This window comes from Schistosoma mansoni, chromosome 1 (assembly GCF_000237925.1).
Source record: "Schistosoma mansoni strain Puerto Rico chromosome 1, complete genome".
NCBI lineage: Eukaryota > Metazoa > Platyhelminthes > Trematoda > Strigeidida > Schistosomatidae > Schistosoma > Schistosoma mansoni.
The window spans coordinates 28,628,083-28,651,705 of record NC_031495.1 but is presented as its reverse complement, the minus strand read 5'-3'; the positions used below and the strand labels follow the sequence as shown (position 1 = coordinate 28,651,705).

The window sequence follows — 23,623 nt, the reverse complement described above, 5'->3', positions numbered from 1 at the left end:
CTGTGAACATTCATAACTCATCAAAGACAGTCTCAGCTTAAGCACAACCGGAATCTATGGAATGAACTTAGCAAATGCATAGTCGTATAATAGACCACCCACCTATATCCTGCTTGTGACTTCCTAAAGCCCAGGCATGATCTCAGAACATTAGAAGCTGATGTGCATGGTTACAATCTTTACAGCAGACAGATGGAATGACCTGTACATCAGCAGCCTGTAGTTATTCTAACAGAATGTGCTAGGGTTGTGAAGTCTGTAATTCATGACGGCCTATGTAACTAACCCTTTCCCCTAAACAGGATAGTTTACTGGAGGTATATATTTATAGTCTACTTCGTTATTAGTACGGCTCCAATAATAGACCTAATCTCAAAATTGTAGATGTCATACCATTACTGCCTAGTCTATAAGATCATACGTGGAAGTCACATCATCGTTTACACTGACTCGTATTATCGTAATCACCACCAATATGTGATGGAGAATACCTCAAGGCTGGAGATAGAACAATATATCTAAGATAAAGAAAAGTGTTGTTACACAGAATGAACAAGCCTGCAAGACTGAGCCATACCATCCGATGAATTGAGTTCTGAACAAAATATTATCGCGTCGACCATTATTGACCTTCTCTTGGTGTTACATTTTGAAATTCTATTTTCCCAGTTGTCTCATGTTTAGCTTTGGGGATTATGTGGTTAGGATCCAATGCTACTACAAAGGATCCAATTTCAATGGGAAATCTGCAGGCTATAGTGGATGATAATACCAATATCTTCCCTGTGTTCCTGTTCTAGAACAGTAGCTCTTCTTAACTTACATAAATGAGCTGTTGCATGTATCTTCTGAAATATTACCAAATTAGTTGTGAAACGTTCCCTAGAAAAATTCTAAAGCAGTGTTATTGGCCTATACTTCTCTGAGGTTTTACCAGGCTTCTCAATTAGATAGACAATACGGGATGTGTTTCAGCTGTGAAAAATATAAAATAACCAATCCGAAACACCACACAAACTACATATGCAACCTAAACAATTCTATGCGAATAACGCTTTCAAATGTGTGAAAGTTCATGCGGCTTGGATGGCAAGTCCTATCCTAACTGTGACATAGGGGCATCAGAGCCAATCTTGGTTTGTAAAGTCAATTTTCGGTCAGCCTGATGGTACAGCTTTCTACATGACTTCCAACAACTCTTGCGGACCAGGTAAGAGTATGGAAACATAGTAATTTTATCGTCGCTTAACTGACGTCAAATTCGCAAAACTTGTTTATCAACTAACTAACGAGATGGCAAGTTGATTCTGCTTTAACTGTATCCATACAGAAAAAGTAGAGATTTGCTACCCAAATGAATCATTCAGATACGAAATCAAAGGAGAAAGAAAGTTTATGGCAAGGGCCAACTGCTCCATGACCTAGTTTTGTGATGCCAATTCAACAATCTGCATTACTCACCCCTGGCCTTACCAGTATTTGGCAAAAAAATCAACTTCTGGCGATCAATTATCCAGTTTATTAACATTTCAGCTCGAGCACTGACGTTGTTTAGGCCCATTTAGGTTCCACTGGCCCCAACCGTTTGCTTTTTTACCGAGATTGAGAATTTCTTGAAAAATATTTGATGACGGATCATGCGATGAATTCTCATTATTGAGTTCAAAACCTACGGCAGTAGCGTGAAAACACAACTTTCATTCATTAGGATATATAGGGGACTCATGAACGAATTCATAATGATCCACAATGTCCTGCACATTTTTGTATGTCCTCTTGAAGACTTATTCAAATTTATCCCCCCCCTCCGAGACTAGAAGGAGCAGTAGGAAGTTGAAAGTGCAATACAGTGGAGTAAACTGTGGGAATACGTTTTAGGATTATCCAAATTATCTAACATCCGAATTGGTCAAAGAAAATTATCTGGAGCCATCCAAGAATAAACTTGATTTCTGTTCTTAGGGACCCAGAACGTCACCTCATTTAAATGTAATAGTATCGCTGGCATACAATGTTTGAGAACGCTGTTACCCGCAAAATCTTTTTGTCCGACGATTTTAACTCCAGTCAAAACGGAAGTGATGAATGAGGGAACATGAAGATATATTTGGAAGGCGGCCGATGCGTAGAGTGGTATCTGACCTAAGCTGATTACCTGTTGCAAGAGATGCGCAGCACGGAATACCTCCACGTAATCAAGTGTGGATGCTTGGCCGGGTATGTTCAGCTAAGGGTGCCAAGTTAAATTCATGAGGTCAGCATCAACGTTGAAAGCTTACTGAACTATTCACCTCGGGGATTTACTTATTGCTAAAACTTTCTCCTCTCCTAGTGTGGTATTAAGGACCCTAGGTGGAGGGCAGACAAGATATCAAAAGATTTTCTCCTCTTACTGTTTCTGACATGATGAAAATTTGAAATTCAACCAACTATCTGTAGAACCCAGGATTTGGGACAAAAAAGGATACCATAGAAATCCTGAATCAATTCAATGCGCAGAAATGAGCTAGGAAAACGTCCTACGCATAGTATTTGTTCAAGTGTTCTGGAAGCATCATGGTTCTTCTAGAGGGCATCGTCTTGAGACGGTTATCAGATACCATTACTTTTAGTCGTAGTCATTAGCTATCAGAAATTGCATCGTAGTCGTAGGACTCTGTCGATTGGCTGTTCAGTGGAAAGACGACATTATAGGGATTTCGGCCAGTTGATTATGCCATTACCAGTGGTATACTGCTTGGGTTAATAGCAAAGGACTTTATAGGGTCCCTCATCTTCAGTGTCAGGAAGACAGCTTAATGCATCTAGAGGTGCGAGAACGTACATAATAGGTGGTTAGGCGGGTTGGACGAATATATCAGGTGAGAGCAGGTTTGACTAGACTCAAAGCATTTGTAAGCCGGCTTGCGTAGAACATTAGATTCATATTCACTGAATGAGACGAAGGTTCTACGAAATAGGCTGGAAGTCAAAATGCCTGGCTGTAAACGACTTCGGCTGCGATGCGTCTGAAGTCGGCTTTCACGGCATTGCAAACTCAGGGTGGGGCAAGTGAGGGCGTCTGTCCGCTGTGACACGTTTGTAGCGGAGTGTGAGGCTTTCGACTGTAAGTGGAGCCATCCTCTCAAAAGTGAGGGAGAGCAGAAGGACTCGATGGACAAGCCCATGAAATGCTGAAAGATGGTGGTCGAGTTTTGGCAGTTAGATTAACTAAAATGTTGGCTAAAATCTGAAATTTGAAAGTGATCTCACTTGACTGGTCCCAATTATTGATCGTTCCAGTTTTTGAGAAAGAACAGGAGTTTTCCCGTGACAATCACAGAGAAGCCAGCTTAACTAATATAGTGTTTAAAATAGTAGCCTGAACGATACTTTGACGTTTAACTATAGCTCTGGATGGACAAACACGAAAAAATCAGGCTTGTTTAAGACCTGGATGTGGATGTGTGAACTAAATATTCCACCTTCGGCAGATTTTGTAGCATAAGCATACTTTTTGACATCTGGCAATCATCGTATCTCATGATCTCACAGCAACATACAACCCAGGTGATCGTGAGGTTCTATGGCAGTGTCTGCTACTGAAAGACATACAAAATAAGTTCATAAACCTTGTTCAGGCTCCCTACTCGAACACTTCTGATGGAGTCAGAGCTTATGGCGAACTGTCTTTGAGATTGGTTACTTTGAGAGGTGTTCGTCAGGGTTTAAAGGTAACACTCACATTGTCTGACATTTTCCAGGGATTGATCTTCTACCAGTAGACTCACTCTGGTTGGGGTTTGCATGACCATCGTGACCAGTGGTAAGAGACTTTGAATGAAATAGCTCAAAATCGTATGTAATAGTGCAGGTGCATCCACCGCTTCAGTCTTCCCCAAACTCCGAGGTTTTAAGGTCCCTATGTCCTTTTTGTTTTGACTTCACTAATTTATATTTTTATTTAGATTTTATTCTTCGATGAATAATCTTTCATATTACCACTGATACAATTATTAAATCTACTACTCTGAGATTTCGCCCGATAACTTCATCTGTGCACTAATAAGGTATGGCAGCTTGGACCGACGTACATAATTACAGGTTCTAATTTCTGACAGACAGACTAACTAAGAGAGTGTAAATGCCAAGGTTCGAACCGCCACCCATGATTAGTAGTGGTGGAAGGAGAGCCTAGGTCCTCTACTCACAGCCTCGTGTACTTGACAGACATTTCTTCTGTTCACTATTTAAAAAGGGCCACGCACTTTAACAGATAAGAGTATCCATTCGAGTGTGGTTAGGATTCTATCAAATGAAATTGGATCCAACCGAAACGGAAGTAGGGAGTAGCGAAAGAGCTTAAGGGGCATTATTGTTTCCGATCACCTTAGATTTATGGCAGCTAGCACGGGAACGTACACACCTACTCACTTCTTCGCTCATACCAGGCCAGAAAATCCGTTCTACTCTGACCTAATGATTGCCGGAGCAGATATAATTACTTGTTTGTGTTTTTTTAGAAATCTAGAGGCACTGATAGTCCATTGCTACTAAACACGGCAGGCCATCAAATGAAAGGTCTTACCTTCCCATCCACAACCGTTCGAATCACTTCAACGTTTAATGATATTTGTTTTAACCACTGAATATGCTGAGAGTCTTTTCAACATTTTTATAAGATTAGACGAATGGGTCATCCATGTGATTCTTGTAGCTGTTCTATGAAATTACACACTCTCCGGAGGTAAGGCCCGCCTAAAATTTTAATTAATGAGTGGGCTTCCTAAAATTTATGTTTCGCTGTGTGTAGGGATTGTTAATAATAGTATTACTTTAAGATCTAGTCAATTATTAGCCATATGAATAAGGAATAAAAACCTTACATGTGTCAGTAGGGCCTCAAAAACGTTAGTAGCACTTAATTCTAATTTAAAAAGCCGAGTTTCGGTAACAAAACTGAATAAGATTTTGTTAACAACTGTCATTCCTGCTACTTATAATGGATGTGTGAAAGCTACGTTTGACTTATTTGTTGCTTCATGTGTTGTATGATATATTTTTATTTGGAAAAATATTTTCTGGAACTGAAGGAAGATAGACAACTCATACTATTCTTACCAGTGTGAGATGGATTATTACAATCCTTTCCGGTCTATACTCATAGAAGGGGTCTTTACTGCGGTGTGATGATAAGCTCTAGGTGCTACAAATAAAAGGTAGTTTTTAGATAATAAGTAGTCAGTTTCTAATCCTCAAGAATTTCTTCATGGTGTCACTGATATTCTATCCTATATGGCAAGAACAACTACAACGTCAGGTCCCCAAAAATTGAAATATATTAAGTGAGTTGTCTCCAGTCTTCCTATATGTTGGAAGGAATGGGTTTTTATAACCACTTCAATTCCTTGACACCGTTTTTCTGTTTCTAATACCATATTCAAACAATGGCAAAATCTGTATGATAGCAGGTCTTACAGGTTTATACAATAGTACACCAAATGATGTATTAAATACCCTATATATAAGAATTTTGTTGCAAGTAGAAGCCATTATGTGGTAGTGTCTTTTGTTCCCTAGATTTCGTATTATCATAGCCCACGCGTCGTTGTGGCCATGTACAGCAGATATTCTTATGTAACTAAAAAATTATGCTCATGTGAACACCCACGATGTGTTATGGTCTATTTATTGATATTTACTACTGCTTAAATCACCAAACCAACAAATCGAAATCTTGTTGGGAGTCTTGAGTTCTTTCTTTTTTCATTACTGTGTATCTTATTTCCGTATACAGGTCATTATTACTCCTATGATTAACCCTATAATAACGCTTTGCCGTTTTCTAGTCACTCAACAATCCAGGAAAGTGGAGTGTTCTTCACTTTGATGATGACTGTCAGTATAAATTTATTGAAAGCCCAAGTAATTAGAATGCAGGCTGCATATAGACAGCTTCAATCTTCTGACATTCTCTATGGAACTCAGGGTACTTAGTACAATAGGTTGCAAATCAAAATAATTCAGTACAAAGAAGTTATTAAAAATCAAATGAAGGGAGCGCATACAATAAATTTTGAGGAAGAACAATCAGTATAATTCATATCTTGTTAAAATGGGAGGAATGCAATGGAAAGTAAGAGCGAGACCCGTAGTAATTTTCTTTTCGGGCTATGTGTGACAATCAAATGACCTTCAAAAACATTTACGAATTAATGAACAGTTAATTAATACATATCCGGCTCAATTATTCATCATTCCATCTTGCTCTGTTATAAATTAGCTGCTTTCGATTTATCTACTCAGATCAAGGGTCGACAGTTAATTTTAGTTGTGCAAGACAATGAATTGGCATGGATTGTGTGTGCCTGACTGATTGAGGATGACATGCGCGAAATGTGTTCAAGTCATGAATATTAGCATTACTAGATGATAACATTTGCTAAGTTATTGTTTCCACTATACCCAAACATGTTGATACACATCAGCATTGATTACACAGCCTTATCTCCAAATTTGAGTAATTCATTGAAGATAGGTATAACAAAACACGAGTCTGTCAACACTTGAAAAGATCAGGTTTTCCAATCATAGAGCAAAACTGAGAGGACCAGTACATTGTATGTCCAGTAGTTTTATAATTAGCTCCTAAAGTGGTCTAAGTTAGGATCAACTTCTTTGATTTTAACTTCACTTAGACTGATTTTATTAACCACCTCCACTTTAGAACTTAGTAGCATAGATCTACAAACTTGGGGATTTCTAATATCCTACCACAAAAAGTGTATAAACACAGGTTATATGTTGACAAAATGTCGTAGGTGGCAGAAATCAGGGAGAAGTAGCGAAGTAGGACACTCCTGTCTTAATTTTCCAATGTTATGAAACTTTTTGTGGGGACACCTCAGCTATGTGAATAGACTGAATAGGACTACCATGGAAAAAGTTATAAATCTGCAGCCTTGTAAAAGTATTATTTAGAGGATACTGGACAATATTTACCACAGGTCCCACCAGACAATCCTATGAATTACCACCTAAACTTCTGTCAGCTTATACTGCTGCCGGTGGGACCAAGACGTAAAGTTTTCCCACAGCTGGTGGTTCGCAGTGATTCCTAATTTTGGAATTTCGACTCATATTGATCGTACAAATAAAAAGGTTGTCTGGCCACTGGTTGACTTTCTTTGAATACACAATTTGTGCGCATAAACATTGGTACAAGGAAGCACCAAATAGGTATGCGCCCCATAAAACATTAGATTTGTGTGAGGGCTGGGATACTGTCTAGGTGCCCAAACAGAAACTAAAGAATTTCCAGTTAACACTAATGCGAATTCAATTTATATCTATGGCACTCTTAACCATACTTTTATTAGTAATTCATTATATATTTATTTAGTTTACTTCATCTCAAGTTGCTTTTAAACTTGCAACAAGAGTAAAGTTAAGATAAAAATGGAATTGAAATAAAAAAAATATATTTATATACTCCATACCTTAAGATAAGATGCACATCATGGATTTTCAGCTGTCTTCTGTCAGTGGTTAAAGCAATTTCTGGGGATTAAGTTATTTAAGTATTTTCTACTTGTGTTTCTTTTACTATACTTTGTATCCTCTTTTTCCAGTTTGTCACGTCATCTTGTTCACTGGAAATATTTGGTAGCTACCTCATCCCTTTCCTTCATATTGTCGACTTCCATCATTTGTATTGTCTTTTTCCATGTACCCGACCTTAGCAATCCTTTTGTCGTAAGTTCATTCTATCCCTACTTTTAAAACACTTGAAAGTTTTGTTGATAATCATCAAATATATAACACGACTCTGTTCTGAGATTTATACAAAAATGTTTGTGTATTATCAAATATCTTTTAAAGCCTTTAATAGGAAATTCGTCATTTTACATAGTGATTGTAAAGTAATGCAACGGGATCTTTTGACCATATCATGCAGAAAATCTTGAAGTTCATCTGCAGCTTTCACTAAGATTACTTTAAGCAAACAACGCTCTAAAAAGAGATTGTTGTGGTAGCATATTTATTTAGTTAATCGACTTTGAATTGAAGTTGTGGATCCATACTTCATGTTATCTGAGTTTAAATGTCTCGACAGTATCGTTAGGTCTCACGATTGGTTTGAATTATAGTACAGAGTGTGGCCTTTAATTTTTTGAACGAGGAGTGATACGGATTCTGCAGTCTGGAGAATGTTTTCTAATATATTTCAGTACTTGCTTACTTACGTCTATTCCTTCTCGTGGAGGAGCATGAGCTACCCATCAACATTCTCCATCCAACCCTGTCCTGGGCAATCCTTTCCAGTTCTATCCAGTTGTTATTCATCCTTTTCATGTCTGCTTCTATTTCCCGACGTAATGTGTTCTTTGGTCTCCCTCTTTTCCGTTTCCTTTAAGGATTTCAAGTTAGAACTTGCTCCGTGATGAAGTTTGATGATTTCCGAAATGTATATCCTATACACTTTCAACGTATTTTCATACTGCGTCTTTCATCCGGTTCAGCAACACTGTTGAAAACGTTTCCTGGTACTGACAGTAGTGTGATGTCTCTGTAGTTGTCACATTTGCTCAGATCTCCTTTCTTTCGTATCTTGATGAGATATCACTTTTTCCTGTCTGTCGGCACATGATCTTCCTACCTAATCTTCCTGAATAGAACATTGAACATGTTTGCAGTTACTTCTTTGTCTGATTTCAGTACTTCAGCCGGTATGTTGTCAGTTCCTTCTACTTTCCCACTCTTGATTTGTCTGATAACCATCCTGATTTCTTCGATCGTTGGTGGAGTGACATCTATAGGAAGGTCTGTGTGTGCTGCTTCGATATCCGGTGGGTTCAGAGGTGTTGGTTTATTCAAAAGTTTGTCAAAGTGTTCTGCCCATCTGTTTCTCTGCTCCTAAATCTCAGTGATTGGCTTTCCTTTGTCCTCGACTGGTCTCTCTGGTTTACTATATTTCCCTGCTAGTTTCTTCGTCGTATCATATAGTTGTTTCATATTTCCTACCCTTGCAGCATTTTCCGCCATTTTTACTAGTTCTTTCACGTATTTGTGATTGTCGGCATTATTGCCCTTCTTTACTTGCTTGTTTGCTTCTGTGTACTCAGCTTGTGCCTTGACTTTCTCTACTCGTGTTCGACTGTTGTTAATTGTGGTCTTCTTCTTCTTCTTCCTTTCTTGAATCTTGTCCAGAGTTCCCATAGAGATCCATTCCTTATGATGATGTTTCTTGCGACCCAGAACCTCTTGACATGTTGGAGTTAATGCTTCTTTGATACCTTTCCAGTTGTCCTCCATCCTATTTTCTTCTTCCAGTAGATCATGTAAAACATGGAACTTGTTGTTGAGAGCTATCTTTAATTTGTTGAGTTTGTTAGTATCTCGAAGGAAGGCTGTGTTGAACCTTTGTAATGGTGTTTCATCAGTTGTCCAATGCTTCTTTAGCTTCAGTTTCATTTTGACAACAACCAGGTAGTGATCTGGAGCTATGTCAGCTCCTCTCCTGTTTCTCACGTCTTCCATTGGCCTTTTGAACTTTTAACTAATGCAAATATGGTCGATCTGGTTCCCCATGGTGTGATCCGGTGAGACTCATTTAGATTTGTGTATGCGTTTGTGTGGTTATATTGTGCCGCCTATAAAAAATTTGTCGAATGCATATAGACATGCGAATCTCTCACCATTCTCGTTCCTTTCTCCCAGTCAGTCCATGTCGTCCCATGATATCTTCACATCCTGTGTTGTTCGCTCCGATCTTAGCATTTAGATCTCCCATCAGGATGGTGACGGCCTTTTTTGAGCACTTAGCTATGATTGATTGAAGTATCGAGTAGGACCGATCTGTGTCGTTGTTGTTGCTATCATTGGTGGGTGCATAACATTGGATAACATTCATTGTGATCCCCTCCTTCTTTGATTTGAATGATGCTTTGATTATTCTGGATCCATGAGATTCCCATGCTACAAGTGCATTTCGTGCTTCTTTGGACAGAATTAGAGCAACTCCATGAGTGTGTGGAGCATTTTATTCTTCGTGACCGGAGTATAGCAGCATCTCTACTGTATCTAGCCTTTGCTATCCACCTTGTGTCCAATAGGTTTCGGTGATACCGAGTCCTACTAAGTTGTTTCTCCTAATTTCCGTTGCTTTTAGACTGGTCTTCCCGGTCTCTCACATTTTCCGGATATTTCATGTGCCTATAACACGGCCTTAGGACCGGCAGTAACTCTAGATGAGTTACAGACGGAGTTATGATATTACAGTAGTCATAGGTTCATTAGAACTCATTGTGACTTTGTTGAAGTTGCACTAATTTGTGATAATAGTTAATTAATCACAGGTTATTTTTTGTGCTGAAATTATTCTCTATGAATACGCACAGAAAATACTTTAGTTGTTTAATTTCAACGTTTAAACTTGTTTTCATTAGTGATGAACATTTCTATAGCTTCATTCGAATAGCATTTTACGATTTGAATGGAGTGCACGTCATTTAACATCTGGAGGAATGCACGGGATACAGTGGACAGGCAGGATGCAGCTTGACGATTTAGACTTCGCGGATGATCTGGCTCTTCTATCACAAACGCAACAACAAATGCAGGAGAAAACGACCAGTGTAGCAGCAGCCTCAGCAGCAGTAGGTCTCAATATAAACAAAGGGAAAAGCAAGACTCTCCGATACAATACAATATGCACCAATCCAATTACACTTGACGGAGAAGCTTTGGAGGATGTGGAAATCTTTACATATCTGGGCAGCATCATTGATGAACACGGTGGATCAGATGCAGATGTGAGGGCGCGGATCGGCAAAGCAAGAGCAGCATACCTACAACTGAAAAACATCTGGAGCTCAAAACAATTGTCAACCAACACCAAGGTTAGAATTTTCAATACAAATGTCAAGACAGTTCTTCTGTATGGGGCGGAGACGTGGAGAACTACGAAAGCCATTATCCAGAAGATACAAGTGTTTATTAACAGCTGTCTACGCAAGATACTTCGGATCCGATGGCCAGACACTATCAGCAACAAGTTACTGTGGGAGACAACAAACCAGACTCCAGCGGAGGAAGAAATCAGGAAGAAGCGCTGGAAGTGGATTGGGCACACTTTGAGGAAATCACCCAATTGTGTCACAAGACAAGCCCTCACATGGAATCCTGAAGGTCGAAGGAGAAGAGGAAGACCAAAGAACACATTACGCCGAGAAATAGAGACAGACATGAGAAGAATGAACAAGAACTGGATGGAACTAGAAAAGGAGGCCCAGGACAGAGTGGGTTGGAGAAAGCTGGTCGGCGGCCTATGCTCCATTGGGAGTAACAGGCGTAAGTAAGTAAGTAAGTAAGCACGTCATTTAAGTGTAAAACATTTCATAAGAAAGGCTAGTGAAAAGTTTTCTTGATCAAGGAGTGATATTTAATTGTTTAAAAATTAAATTGTTAAACGTAGTATGAACAGCTTTAACAATCCGCATTTGAATGCAGTGTGTAAGATTTCTTTATTCAACGTGCATTGTAGATAACCATATACTTCACTACTTATTGTGTTTTTCATTTCCAACTGTATAGTTGTCAGTTTTGAGGATGTCTTTACATTAAATAAATCGTTGAAAAGAGTTTTTAGATCCACTCTTTTTCTTTAATAGATGTCTTGTTGTGGGTTGCCAGGGTTCCTGTCAATATAAGGTAACATTTTGGTTAAGAAATATCAACAGATGGGGTTTTCTTTGGTGCATATCACATATTAGAGACATTTTTGGTCATGGAGTCAAAGTCACTTTGAGTTAGTGTACGTATTAGTAGTAGTTAACGGTGTGATTTGTAGTATTGTAGTGAACAAAACACGACTGGGGACAATCGAATGTATTTAAGCACATATTACAGACTATCTCACTAAATTCTGATAACCATACAGCAAACAGTTAATTTGCAAAATAACAACCAATTGTCTCAATCCTCACTGTTCCCTCTGTAAATATCAGTTCATCTTCTCTAATTCCATTGTTCATGCATTTTCCTACCAATTGCGCTTCATTTCAGTCTTTTCCTTATCGGTCTTCTGCCAAAATACATTCTATGTCTGACCATCGTCATATACTACTTATATGGATATAAGTAAACCACACTACAGTATGATACCGAGTATATGACTGTTAGGTTACATTATTGTCTTGTATTGAGCGAGGCGATATATAAGTATTTTAGTTTGTTTGGATAATAACAACTATGTGGAAGTAAGTTTCCGTTTTTTGTATATCTTCATCATAAGTAACAAATACAAATCGTCAATGCATGACTTATATAATTTTATATTTGATACAGTTGTTACTACTTTATTCATGTAAATACGATAAGTCGCAAATTTAACATTATGAAAACACATCACTACCGACACTGGTAAAGGTTGATGGAAGTTTTGAATTCAGTTTTCGTTGTGAAATTTTGCGGGAGTTCATTAGAAAGCGGGAATTTGTAATAAGACATACGTTTGTTTCGAAATGAAATTGCCCTGACTCACAGTCACTATTAACTTTCAAGCATCAGTGAGTGGTGTGACAGTATGTTCTGTGTAATGTTGCGAGCTCCGTTTCTTGGCTCATAGAAACTTCTTGACTAGCTTTTGTTATGATCGGGTGATTCCATTTTGTTCATCTTTGATGATTTATTAATATGGGTTTTATGATTACTATAGGAAGTCCTCGGTACTAATATAAGATATTTAGTGTTTAAATGTTATATGGACTACACTGTGAAGTCTGTTCTATCTCGGTGCTTTTAAACAGCAATAATCATACCGGTTGAGGTTTGCGCTTGTGACTGCACTTCTGATTACTTAATCATATAAGCTATGATTTATAATAGAACATTTTTTTCTTCTATTAATTCGTACTTAGGATTTCGTGGCGATTGGAACTAGTCTATCTGCTCGTACTCAGCAGTTTCAGGCATTACTAACTGAAACATCAAGTAGTCCTGAATATTTTACCAAAAGCAATCTAACATGGAACAAAGAATTTGGTTCAAATTCAGCTGAAGTTGAGAATCATGCATTTAATTTTCATAAGACGGCTATTGATCGATTTCGACGTAACAAGAATGTTGACTATTTTGAAAGGGAATATTGCCTTCAGGAAACCGGTAATGTTTGCATATGTGCTTTTCAGAAGCTAATTGTTTCAGGGTAGTTTTTTATATAAATCAGGACTGATTACACTGAAAATTGGTCAGATTTAAAAAAAATTTCGGCATCGAATTTCTATTAAGTGAATTGATACCGAAGTTTAGGCTGCAATTCAGGTATGGAAGCAAATTATTACTACTTGGCAGTCTACATCAATCTATGCAAGGTGGGGTTTAAACCTTCGACTTGTTAGTCTAAGACTGAATAGTTGGGTCATTTAGCCACTGCTCCACCAGTCAATACTATATGGTCACCTTTATATGTCTTGATTTAAGTTTAGGAAAGAGTTAGTCTTTCACAATGCGATAAGTTTTAAATTAGACTTATATGAATGCTGAACAATTTCTTATTTATATCGATTCTCTATTCTAGACTATGAAAAAATTCTTAGTGATCATATAGCGTTTAGCAATTAGTTGGTCGTTTATTATTAATGCGTTTTGTTTAAGTCAATTATTTGTCTGAAAGCCCAGAGATGCAGATATGTCTCGCAATTATTTCAGGATACCAGTGTTTATTATCACACATCTGAGACTTAATGTGATCCTTCTACATTCCAATATCACCAGTAATGTTTAGCTCGACGTTAATAAATTGGAGCCTCATTTCAAAGCATGTTACTTTCAGTATTAATTTATAATGTTAAAAAAACATCACTTTTATTATCCTGTGATTTATATTTGGATTTTCTGCCAAGCTCGATATCATATTGTTTTTCTTCACATGCTCTGGGTACCGAAATCTAGTTTTTCATTTTAATTTTACCTTTAAATTATGAGATTATTAGGTTTTAAGTGTCTGTCAGTTAGTTAGATTTGCTTTTTTTGAAGAATTTTTGTCATGCGAAATACCAGGTCATTCTACTGTATTAGTTAAATAATCAACTATTAATACGAATATTTTGATTTGACTGCTTGCTTCATAACTTCATTCGGTTTTATTTTTTATAGCTAATGAAATGACCAAACCAGTCAACAGTTTATGGAGTATATATGCTAAATATAGTCGGGTAGTTTTTTCTATAAATTACAATCAAATTATCGAAATACCTCACAAATCTTTATTCATGAAAAACTTAACTAATTCAAAGAAGAATTTGACATATTTCAGTGAACCATCATTATTGTATATTATTTTATTTGATCTGTGTAAATTAAAGTTGAGAATTACTCACTTATCTACATATCAGGAATTATGTTATAGGAAATCATCTAAGTTATACAATAATACACACTTATTAACTGTGGATAATAAAATTATTATTGACAGGACTAAGCACAATAGCTGTTGTTCAATTTGGTGTTTGCCAAGCATGATTGCGTCAATTTTTAATAAACAGTCTTGTGAACAGGTAAGTTTTCAATGTAGTTCAAATAATCTTTTCTCAGTTATTTACATAATCGTAATGCTTAAAATATGTGGGTTACTCTTAACAACTGTTTTCTTATGAGTGAAGTTTGAACTGACATCGCATTGAATAAAGGTCGAATGTTTAACATAAATCAGTTCTTTAGTGGAAAAATTTGTTTGCAAGTTTTTTTCAATACAACATTGATACTTCTATTGGTAAGCTCAGTATGAAATCTTACTGAGAGATTTTCTTTCAATATATAGATAAACGTTATATGGAAAATAGTCAGTATGTAAATAAGAAACATTCTGACTAAATTTATGTGCTTAAAGTGAACACGGTTGAATAGTTGCGATCAGTCGCGTATATTGAATGAGATTTTTTATACTTAAAATTATTTTCGACTGAGTACTGCTTGTACAACTCTGCATGTAGCTCTGCCAGAGTTACTGCCGGTCCCAAGCCCGGGTAAAGGAGGAGGGTTGAGCATGCGGTTAGCGACCCCATTCCGTAGAAAACTACCTCGCTAAAAAAACGCTAGCTAGAAAAAATAATTCAAACCATTTTAACTCTGCCCTGGCAGTTGAAGGAAGAATTATGATGCCTCATGAAGAAAGCCGAGTTCCTTCGGAAGTCACGAGCCCGATGCCCGTTCTAACAACCAGAGCAACAATTTTAATAGGTACATGGAACGTCCGGACAATGTGAGAGACCGGGAAGACCAGTCTAAAAGCAACGGAAATTAGGAGAAACAACTTAGTAGGACTCGGTATCACCGAAACCTATTGGACACAAGCTGGATAGCAAAGGCTAGATACAGTAGAGATGCTGCTATACTCCGGTCACGAAGAATAAAATGCTCCACACACTCATGGAGTTGCTCTAATTCTGTCCAAAGAAGCACGAAATGCACTTGTAGCATGGGAATCTCATGGATCCAGAATAATCAAAGCATCATTCAAATCAAAGAAGGAGGGGATCACAATGAATGTTATCCAATGTTATGCACCCACCAATGATAGCAACAACAACGACACAGATCGGTCCTACTCGATACTTCAATCAATCATAGCTAAGTGCTCAAAAAAGGCCGTCACCATCCTGATGGGAGATCTAAATGCTAAGATCGGAGCGAACAACACAGGATGTGAAGATATCATGGGACGACATGGACTGACTGGGAGAAAGGAACGAGAATGGTGAGAGATTCGCATGTCTATATGCATTCGACAAATTCCATATTAGTTTCTTATTTTTGCATACTGAAATTTCGTTACCACGCACAAACTTCGATTTATTTACTCTGAAGAAGTGGCTTACATTAAGTCACAAAACGTCAAAAATACACTTTCTACCCATTGAGATATCACGAATAGTATATTTATTGCTAACTTTCCACCCAATGCTTAATTTTTTTAAACTATCAAGTCGAAACTTCGACATGATTTTTAGAGTTACGGTAGTGTATAAATAGTTATAATGCGACTAGAACAACTTCTTTTGTCTGCTTTTAATCATTTTGATTTTTCAATTAGTATTTCTGAGATACTGTTTTCTGATAACTGTAAGTAACATTATCTAGGGATTATAGTGATGGAGGATATGCGGAAACTTTGTACCTAACCTTAGAGGTACATTTAATTAGTTTATTTGAATGTAACTTTCTGTTATTAAAGTAACCTGTCATGTCATCGAATAAAAATAAAGAAAATGAGGCAAAGACAATTTTTTTTACGACAAATTCATTTACTGAAGCTGTAGATTTGTTCATATTTTGGTCTTATTTCTGTCTTTATCATTATTTTGAAGTATTTTTAGACTGTAATCAGTTATTATCCTGTAACAATTTTCTTTAATTATTATTTAACCGTTCTTATGATCTTCACGTTTTTAATCTCTGTTTTATATTTGCTCTGTCGTATTTCTTATCCACAAATTATTTTAATCCCTTTCATTCTTCTCTAAATTCTTGGTTGGTACTCAACCTTGTTTTAATATTTGAAATCTCTAATCACTTTGTAATATAATCTCTTTCTATTATTCTGCAGATACATATATTTGTCAAATAACTATAAATACGAATGATTTTTTTTGCTGAATTCTCCTTATTTCTATAACCTACTAGTTCATTTTAACATTTCATATTTTTTGTTGATTTTTACTGTGTCACTTGTAAGTGTAGTGACTGAAATTAATGTGTTATTTTACTAAGTTATAATTCAGTAAGTGTTCCTTATGCAAATTGTTTAACTTTACATCATGTAGCTTAATTTTCCAGGTTGAAGAAGTAATTTATACTACTGAATTTTAGCCTCATATGCTTACATTAATTTCCAATTTTTCTTTTGTTCTACTCATTTTTTAGCTGGAATATATTGATGCCAAACAAGCTTCTGAGTTAATTTCTACATGTTATCCAGCTTTTCTTTCTGGTCACCTACGTCGTTCATGTTGGGATAATTATGGTACAGATCCTGGTTTATTATGTCCTTTAGTATATCCATCACAATGTTTATATTCACCTTTATTGCCGATAATTTTGGCTGCTCTTTTGCCAAATGATAGTAATAATTTTAATAATTGGGGAAAAAGCTTAATGGTCTTGCCTATACACGCTACTGGTTCGCATTTGTTCTTTAATGAAATAGAAAATGAATATAAATCAGGTAGACTTACAGAAGGATTACATATCCCATTTCATTTTGATGTAAGTTATATTTATAGTATAGGAAAATATGACTAAAGTTTCTGATAATGATGTTTAGGCTATATGTCAAGTAAATTTTAACCATTCTTTATTTTACTACTTACTTTCACTTATTATGATGAAACTATTTAAATCCGTGGTTTTTAATGTGTAATTAGTCTGTTTATCTGTCTATTTATCATGAAGAAATATGACAAAAAGTTTAGTCAGAGAATTCTGTTTATCTAACTTTATTACGAAGTGATGAATTTGAAGATATCTTTTTGAGAGCGTAATGTTTATTTATCACTCGATATGAAATTTCACAGATAGGTTTTTCCATACTTGGTGTTTTGTAAGGCTATTCAACTTTCATAAATTTATTGAATGTAAATTCTACTAAACATTTGAAATTTTAAAATTTTTTCCAACAGTTATGATGATATTATGAACTAAATGATTGGTTTGTGCTAGGTTTTTGCATCTATTAATAAATGGTTTCACATTCTTGTGAGATTTACTCTGTAAATAATAAACAACATTTCGGTAATTGGAAATGATATGTGGAACTGAAAGATAATTTATGTTGAGAGGGGATTTAAACCGTTAATCTTCAGATTTCAGTTGTCAGTAGTCTACTATTACATATATTCTTCTACTGGTCAACCTGTTGTTACTTTAAGCCCGGCTAGTTATCACGTGATTCATTCGCCGATCGAAATACGACTTATTCAATCTTAATGCTGTGCTAAATCAATGACTTTCTACTGGTATGAGCAACCTAGCGTCCTTATTGGTCCTTTGTTCTCCTGGCCCGTCCAGTTGAATCGAGAACGCTAATAGCAGCTCCCACTATGCGAATCATTTATTTCAAACATACTTGGTTTATATACCAGCCAAACAGACCACATCACACCATAAAATAGGAAACAACATTTTGTTATATCTGTGGCCGAGTGGATTATTAGTTGATGGGTGAGGTGATGAGACCGTCAATTAGAGAGCAGCGAATTATCGACTGGAGCAGTGACTCGAAACCGTACGAGCAGACTAAAGTGCTAACCGATCCTGCGATCTGCCTAACCCAGCCAGTTGAGTCCAGAACACAAATAACAGCCTCGGTAATATGAATCATTATTCACAAGCATACTGGGTTTATATACTAACCAAACAGACCACATGTACCAAAAAATAGATAAATAACATTTGTACAATAATTGGCCAATGTGGCTATGGATAGGGGGAAAGTAATCAATAACAATAGTTCAAAGGTCAAAACAAAGGTTATGGTAAGAGGAACACGAATACAATTAGGTCAGTTATTTAACAACTATACAATAGGAATTAGGCATATTACCTTTGTCCATAAATATACCTCAGATTTACCATTCATGATTCACCAGGGGATATAACACATTTACACAAGATCAAGCCAAGAAGTGAATGTGAACTTGGGAGACTGTAATCAGTAAACTGAACATAACTTAAGAACAGTAAATCGTATAATAATAATCTATAGGTCAAAATGAAGCTTATAATATGAGGAATATAGATATATATAATCTAGTTACTGAACAGTTATACAATATATATATAATATTAGTGCAGTAATAGTTCTCAGAAGTTACCCGTAATTTAATCTTTACTAGGATATAACACAACCAATAAAAATTCGGTCACAGAGTAATGTATTTGATTGCTGTGTAGCTTTATAAAACTCGCAGTATATGCGCTTGGTTCTGAGTCTTATTGTCTCAATTTGAATCAATCAGAATCATGTAAGGTGATTATTTAGTTGATGAGCTATTAAATTGCTGTATTATAATACGGATTTTCATAATTTCCTGTTAAAACATTTTAACTTGTTAAATAGTCATTAAAATATGTTTGTTCACTTAATAAATCTTTCGCCTCTGTAATACATTCATTCTCTTTGTTGAAAGATAGGCGATTATAACTAATTAATAATGTCTGTCTATTTTCTTGCGTATTTTTGTTTACAATTTTTAACATTTTGATCAAACTAAAGTGGGTTAATAGTAAACAAAAAAATAATCGAACTGTGTCCTGCGATATTATCAGAAGCTTGTTACCTGTAATATAAATGATTATGTTATTAATTTTAACTGTTTACCTATGTGTCTATGATATTAAGATTCTTAGATGTGACATGTATGAAAGTCACAATAAGAATAACTTGATATGTTTCCATAAATATTGGTTCTATGTATATTATAGGCATATATTTCAACTTTTCCATATTTCATAATGGTTTTCTCATGACAATGATGAATACATTTGTATTAGTGTTTTTCATTATGATCTCTGTTTATTAATCAAAGCTACTAAGTTGAATCCAGAATATTTTAATGTGAATATTTGTTCTTTTTAATTCATATTTTGCAGGGAATATATATACAGGAATATGATGAAATTGTTACTCAGTTGCTTTATCGTGATACTTCTTGGCTATTTATTAGTTTAATATGTTTACTAATCTTATTAACTATATGGACTCGAACGATCTTCATACCAATTCTGACTGTATTGGCTATTATCTGGTCTTTATTAACTGCCTATACGGTATATACAATAGTATTAAAAATTCCACATTTCCCAGTTATTAATTTGTTAGCTATTGTTTTGGTAACTGGACTTGGTGCGGATGATCTATTAGTATTTTATCAGGTAAGCGATCTTCCTGTCATTTAGACTCATTTTCTAGTCAGTCAGTTTGATTATTTTTCAGCGTTCAGTCAATAAAATGTAGGCAATTTGTTGAGACTATTCATTACTGGTTGGGATCAACTGTAGAACTATTGAAAATGGGTTCAATATATATATGCAGTGCTTTATAATTTTCTGTAATAGCAAACCAACTTTTAATGTATTAATTTAGGAATTGAGATGCTTGATTAATGCATATCTTCGACAAGGTACTTATTTTTATATATAGTAAAACGTTTGTTTATTTGTATCTTTCTGGGTTTTTCTTGGAATATTTAAGTAAATTATGGTTTTCTTTATTTTTATTACGAAAGATTTCTACCGGGAATTCTTTTCGGTTAATGATGTGTTTACTCTGTCTTGATGATCATATATTTCTTATTTTTCATAAATTTTCTTCCCTATAACTATTTACTTAGAACTATGTAGTCTATTTGTGATCATACATCACTACATTAATATTTTGATAAGTATGCAATTCGTAGGTTCTGTTCATCATAGATAGATCTCATTTGAGGGTATCAATAAATACGTGAGGGAACTCAGTGGCTAATCCGTCCTAGTGTGGAAATCCTGTAAATTGATCGTCCATAACTCACTCCTCCAGAAGTTGGAACTAGGAACTTGAGGTGTCTCAGTGAACATTTAACCATTAGAACTACTGGATGCACATTGCTAAGGTGTCCCGTGCTAGGATGAAACAACCGTCCAATACCTCCTGGTTTTCAATGACACCTGGAAATCAAACTAATGTTGATAAAAATACTTCAATTAAATATGCAATTTGCTTATAGACGTTATTATTTGGTACATATACATAATTACACCCGATTTTATTTTTTTCGAAATAAACTTGCTGAAAAGGATTCCTTCTTTAAAATAATTATTTTGTGACTTATTGGAAGTATGTTTTGATTGATTGTTATGACTTTCGCCCCATTAATTAACACGTGTTATTATCATCAATCAAAACACCGACTTATATTACTAAACCAATGACGTACAAACCAGTGCGAGCAGTCTACGGTCCTTATTGGCTCTTCTCGTCTAGCCCCGCCTGTTGAGTCCAGAAAACCAATATCCGCTTCCACTGTATGAATCATATATTTCAAGCATATTTGGTTTATTTACAAGCAAACCAGACCACATCATATCATAAAATAAAAAGTAACTATTAAACAAGATCAAGTCATAAAGATGGCTGTAATTGTGAGAAACTGTAACCAATAAATTTTAAATAACTTAAGAATAGTAAATCGTATAATTGTAGTCCATAGGTCAAATAAAAGCTTATGATAAAAAGAATATAAATATATATGATCTAGTTACTTAACAGTTATACTATATATATAACAGTCTATAAATAGTTCCTGGAAGCTACCGTTCGTTTATTCTTCGTTCGGATATAACATTGACAGTATTGTTGTCAATGTTTACTGTAATAAATTTATTTTACAAGTGATATAATTCTGAGTAACTGTACATTGTTTTCTTTTATTAAATTAATTAAACAATGTACCGTTGAATCATTCATTATTTTGTCAAAATTTTCAATATAATTTGATGATTGGTTTCTGTTATTTTTCTTGTGAAGATTTGGAAACAGAAACGTTTTATGTTGGCCCAAACAACTGTCATTGAACATGTTGATCATGATAATAATTTGAATACAACGCCTAATTTTAAAACACAAGAACTAATATCAACTGATCAGAATAATCTATTAAGCATTTCATCTTCATTAAATAATAGAACAAATATTATATCAAATAAATGTTTTAATACAGATGAAATTCATTCAATTTCAATGAATCATTTACAAAATGATCAACTCACCAATGAACAACAACTTACTGAATGTTTATATTATACATTATTACATGCTATACCATCAATGACATTAACTACCATTTCAACAATATGTGGTTTATTAGTGAATTTATTTTCTTCAATTATTGCAATTAAACGTTTTACTATATTTGCTAGTTTTGTTATTATATTTAATTATATATTTATAATTTTAATGATTATACCAATGATAATTATATTTGAATTAAATTATTTCTCATTATATAAGAATTTTATGAATTTATTATTTTATAAATATTATCAATCTTTTATTAAATTAATTAATCAATTAATTTTATTATTTAATAAATTAATTATTAAATTTAATTTAATTTTTCCATTTATTATTATTATTACATTATTATTTACTTGTTATCAATTATTATGGTTACGTAAATTTAATATACCATCTAATCATTATCATAGTTCTACATTTTTACCTATAAATCATCCATTAGAACAATTTACTCATAAATATATCAATCATTCATTTTGGACTGAATCTAATTTACATTATTATCAAAATTTATTAAAAATTAATTTTATATGGGGTCCTAAACCATATGATGAACGTAATATATTCAATTATAATGATGATATATATATTCATTCAAAATTATTATTATATTCATCGAATATGATTAATTTCACTTCAATTCATTCACGTTTATGGTTATTAAAATTTTGTAATGAATTAAAACGTATGCCATTTTTATTTCAATCTTTTCCTATAAAATATCAACAAACGTTAAATTCATTAGAATTATCGTTATTAAATCCATTGATAAATATACCTGTATGGTGTCCATTTGGTCGTTATATAAATTCTATAGATAATTATATCTTTTCATTAAATTGTTCAATGGATAATAGTACTTGTTGTTACCATGGGAAACCTTTACAAATTTATAATTCTTCAGTTCTATCATTTATATCTTGTTTAAATGAATATATATCATATGAAAATCAATATGGATATATGACAGGATTTCGATTTATACATAAATCTGATATTAATGAACCTGTAGGATTGATTATTAATGCATTAACTAATATCTCATTAATTTCATCATCACATTATGATATAGAAAAATTTATGAATAAAATAACTATATGGTTTAATAATTTATTATTAACTGCACCGAATTTATTAAATCATGGTTTTCTTGTTGTAAATGAATTAGAAAAATTTGAAATTACTTTAAACATTACACAATATATATATCCAAGTGTAATGATTGCTGTAATTATTGCTAGTTTATTAATATTTTTGATTAGTAAAAATATATTACTTTCTTTATTATCACTTATATGCTTAACTTGTTGTCTGTTATCATCTATCACTCTATTAACATGTATAGATAATTGGAAATTAGGTATAATTGAAGGATTAGTGATTAGTTTAGCCGCCGGTCTTGCTATAGATCCTTGTATACATTTAGCTTATGCTGTATCTGATAAATGCAATACAGGTGGTTGGCGATGTCAACAATCTGTTTGTTCTCGTAATAATTTGCTGATTGTACTTAATTCCTTAGGTCCAGCTATTAGTGGATCAGCATGGACTAGTGCAATAACTGGTCTTCCTATGTTATTTTCTAATCTACTTTGTTTTCATCAAATTGGTGCATTTCTGTTGACATTAATGTTTTGTTCATGGTTCTTTTGTTATATTGTTCTAACTGGTATCCTTGCTTTTGCTGATCAGGTTTTCGGATACTTTAAATCCAACCGAGTGTATTTGTAATATTCCTTATAATATTTGTCGTTTTCTAATACCCTTACGATTTGTTATAAATTTTATTAATGTACAGTTTTATATTCT

General features: G+C 34.5%; 1 protein-coding gene across 1 annotated transcript; it reads left to right on the top strand.

Annotated features, from left to right (window-relative positions):
- Positions 1-6,094: 6,094 nt before the first annotated feature.
- On the top strand, positions 6,095-23,623 carry Smp_136170 (hypothetical protein; the record flags this gene model as incomplete). Its single annotated transcript, XM_018793937.1, has 6 exons — positions 6,095-6,115; positions 12,900-13,148; positions 16,903-17,244; positions 19,630-19,911; positions 21,545-21,935; positions 22,719-23,623. 6 exons carry the CDS (start codon positions 6,095-6,097, stop codon positions 23,543-23,545), a joined length of 2,112 nt encoding a protein of 703 aa, XP_018648399.1. The 3' UTR covers positions 23,546-23,623.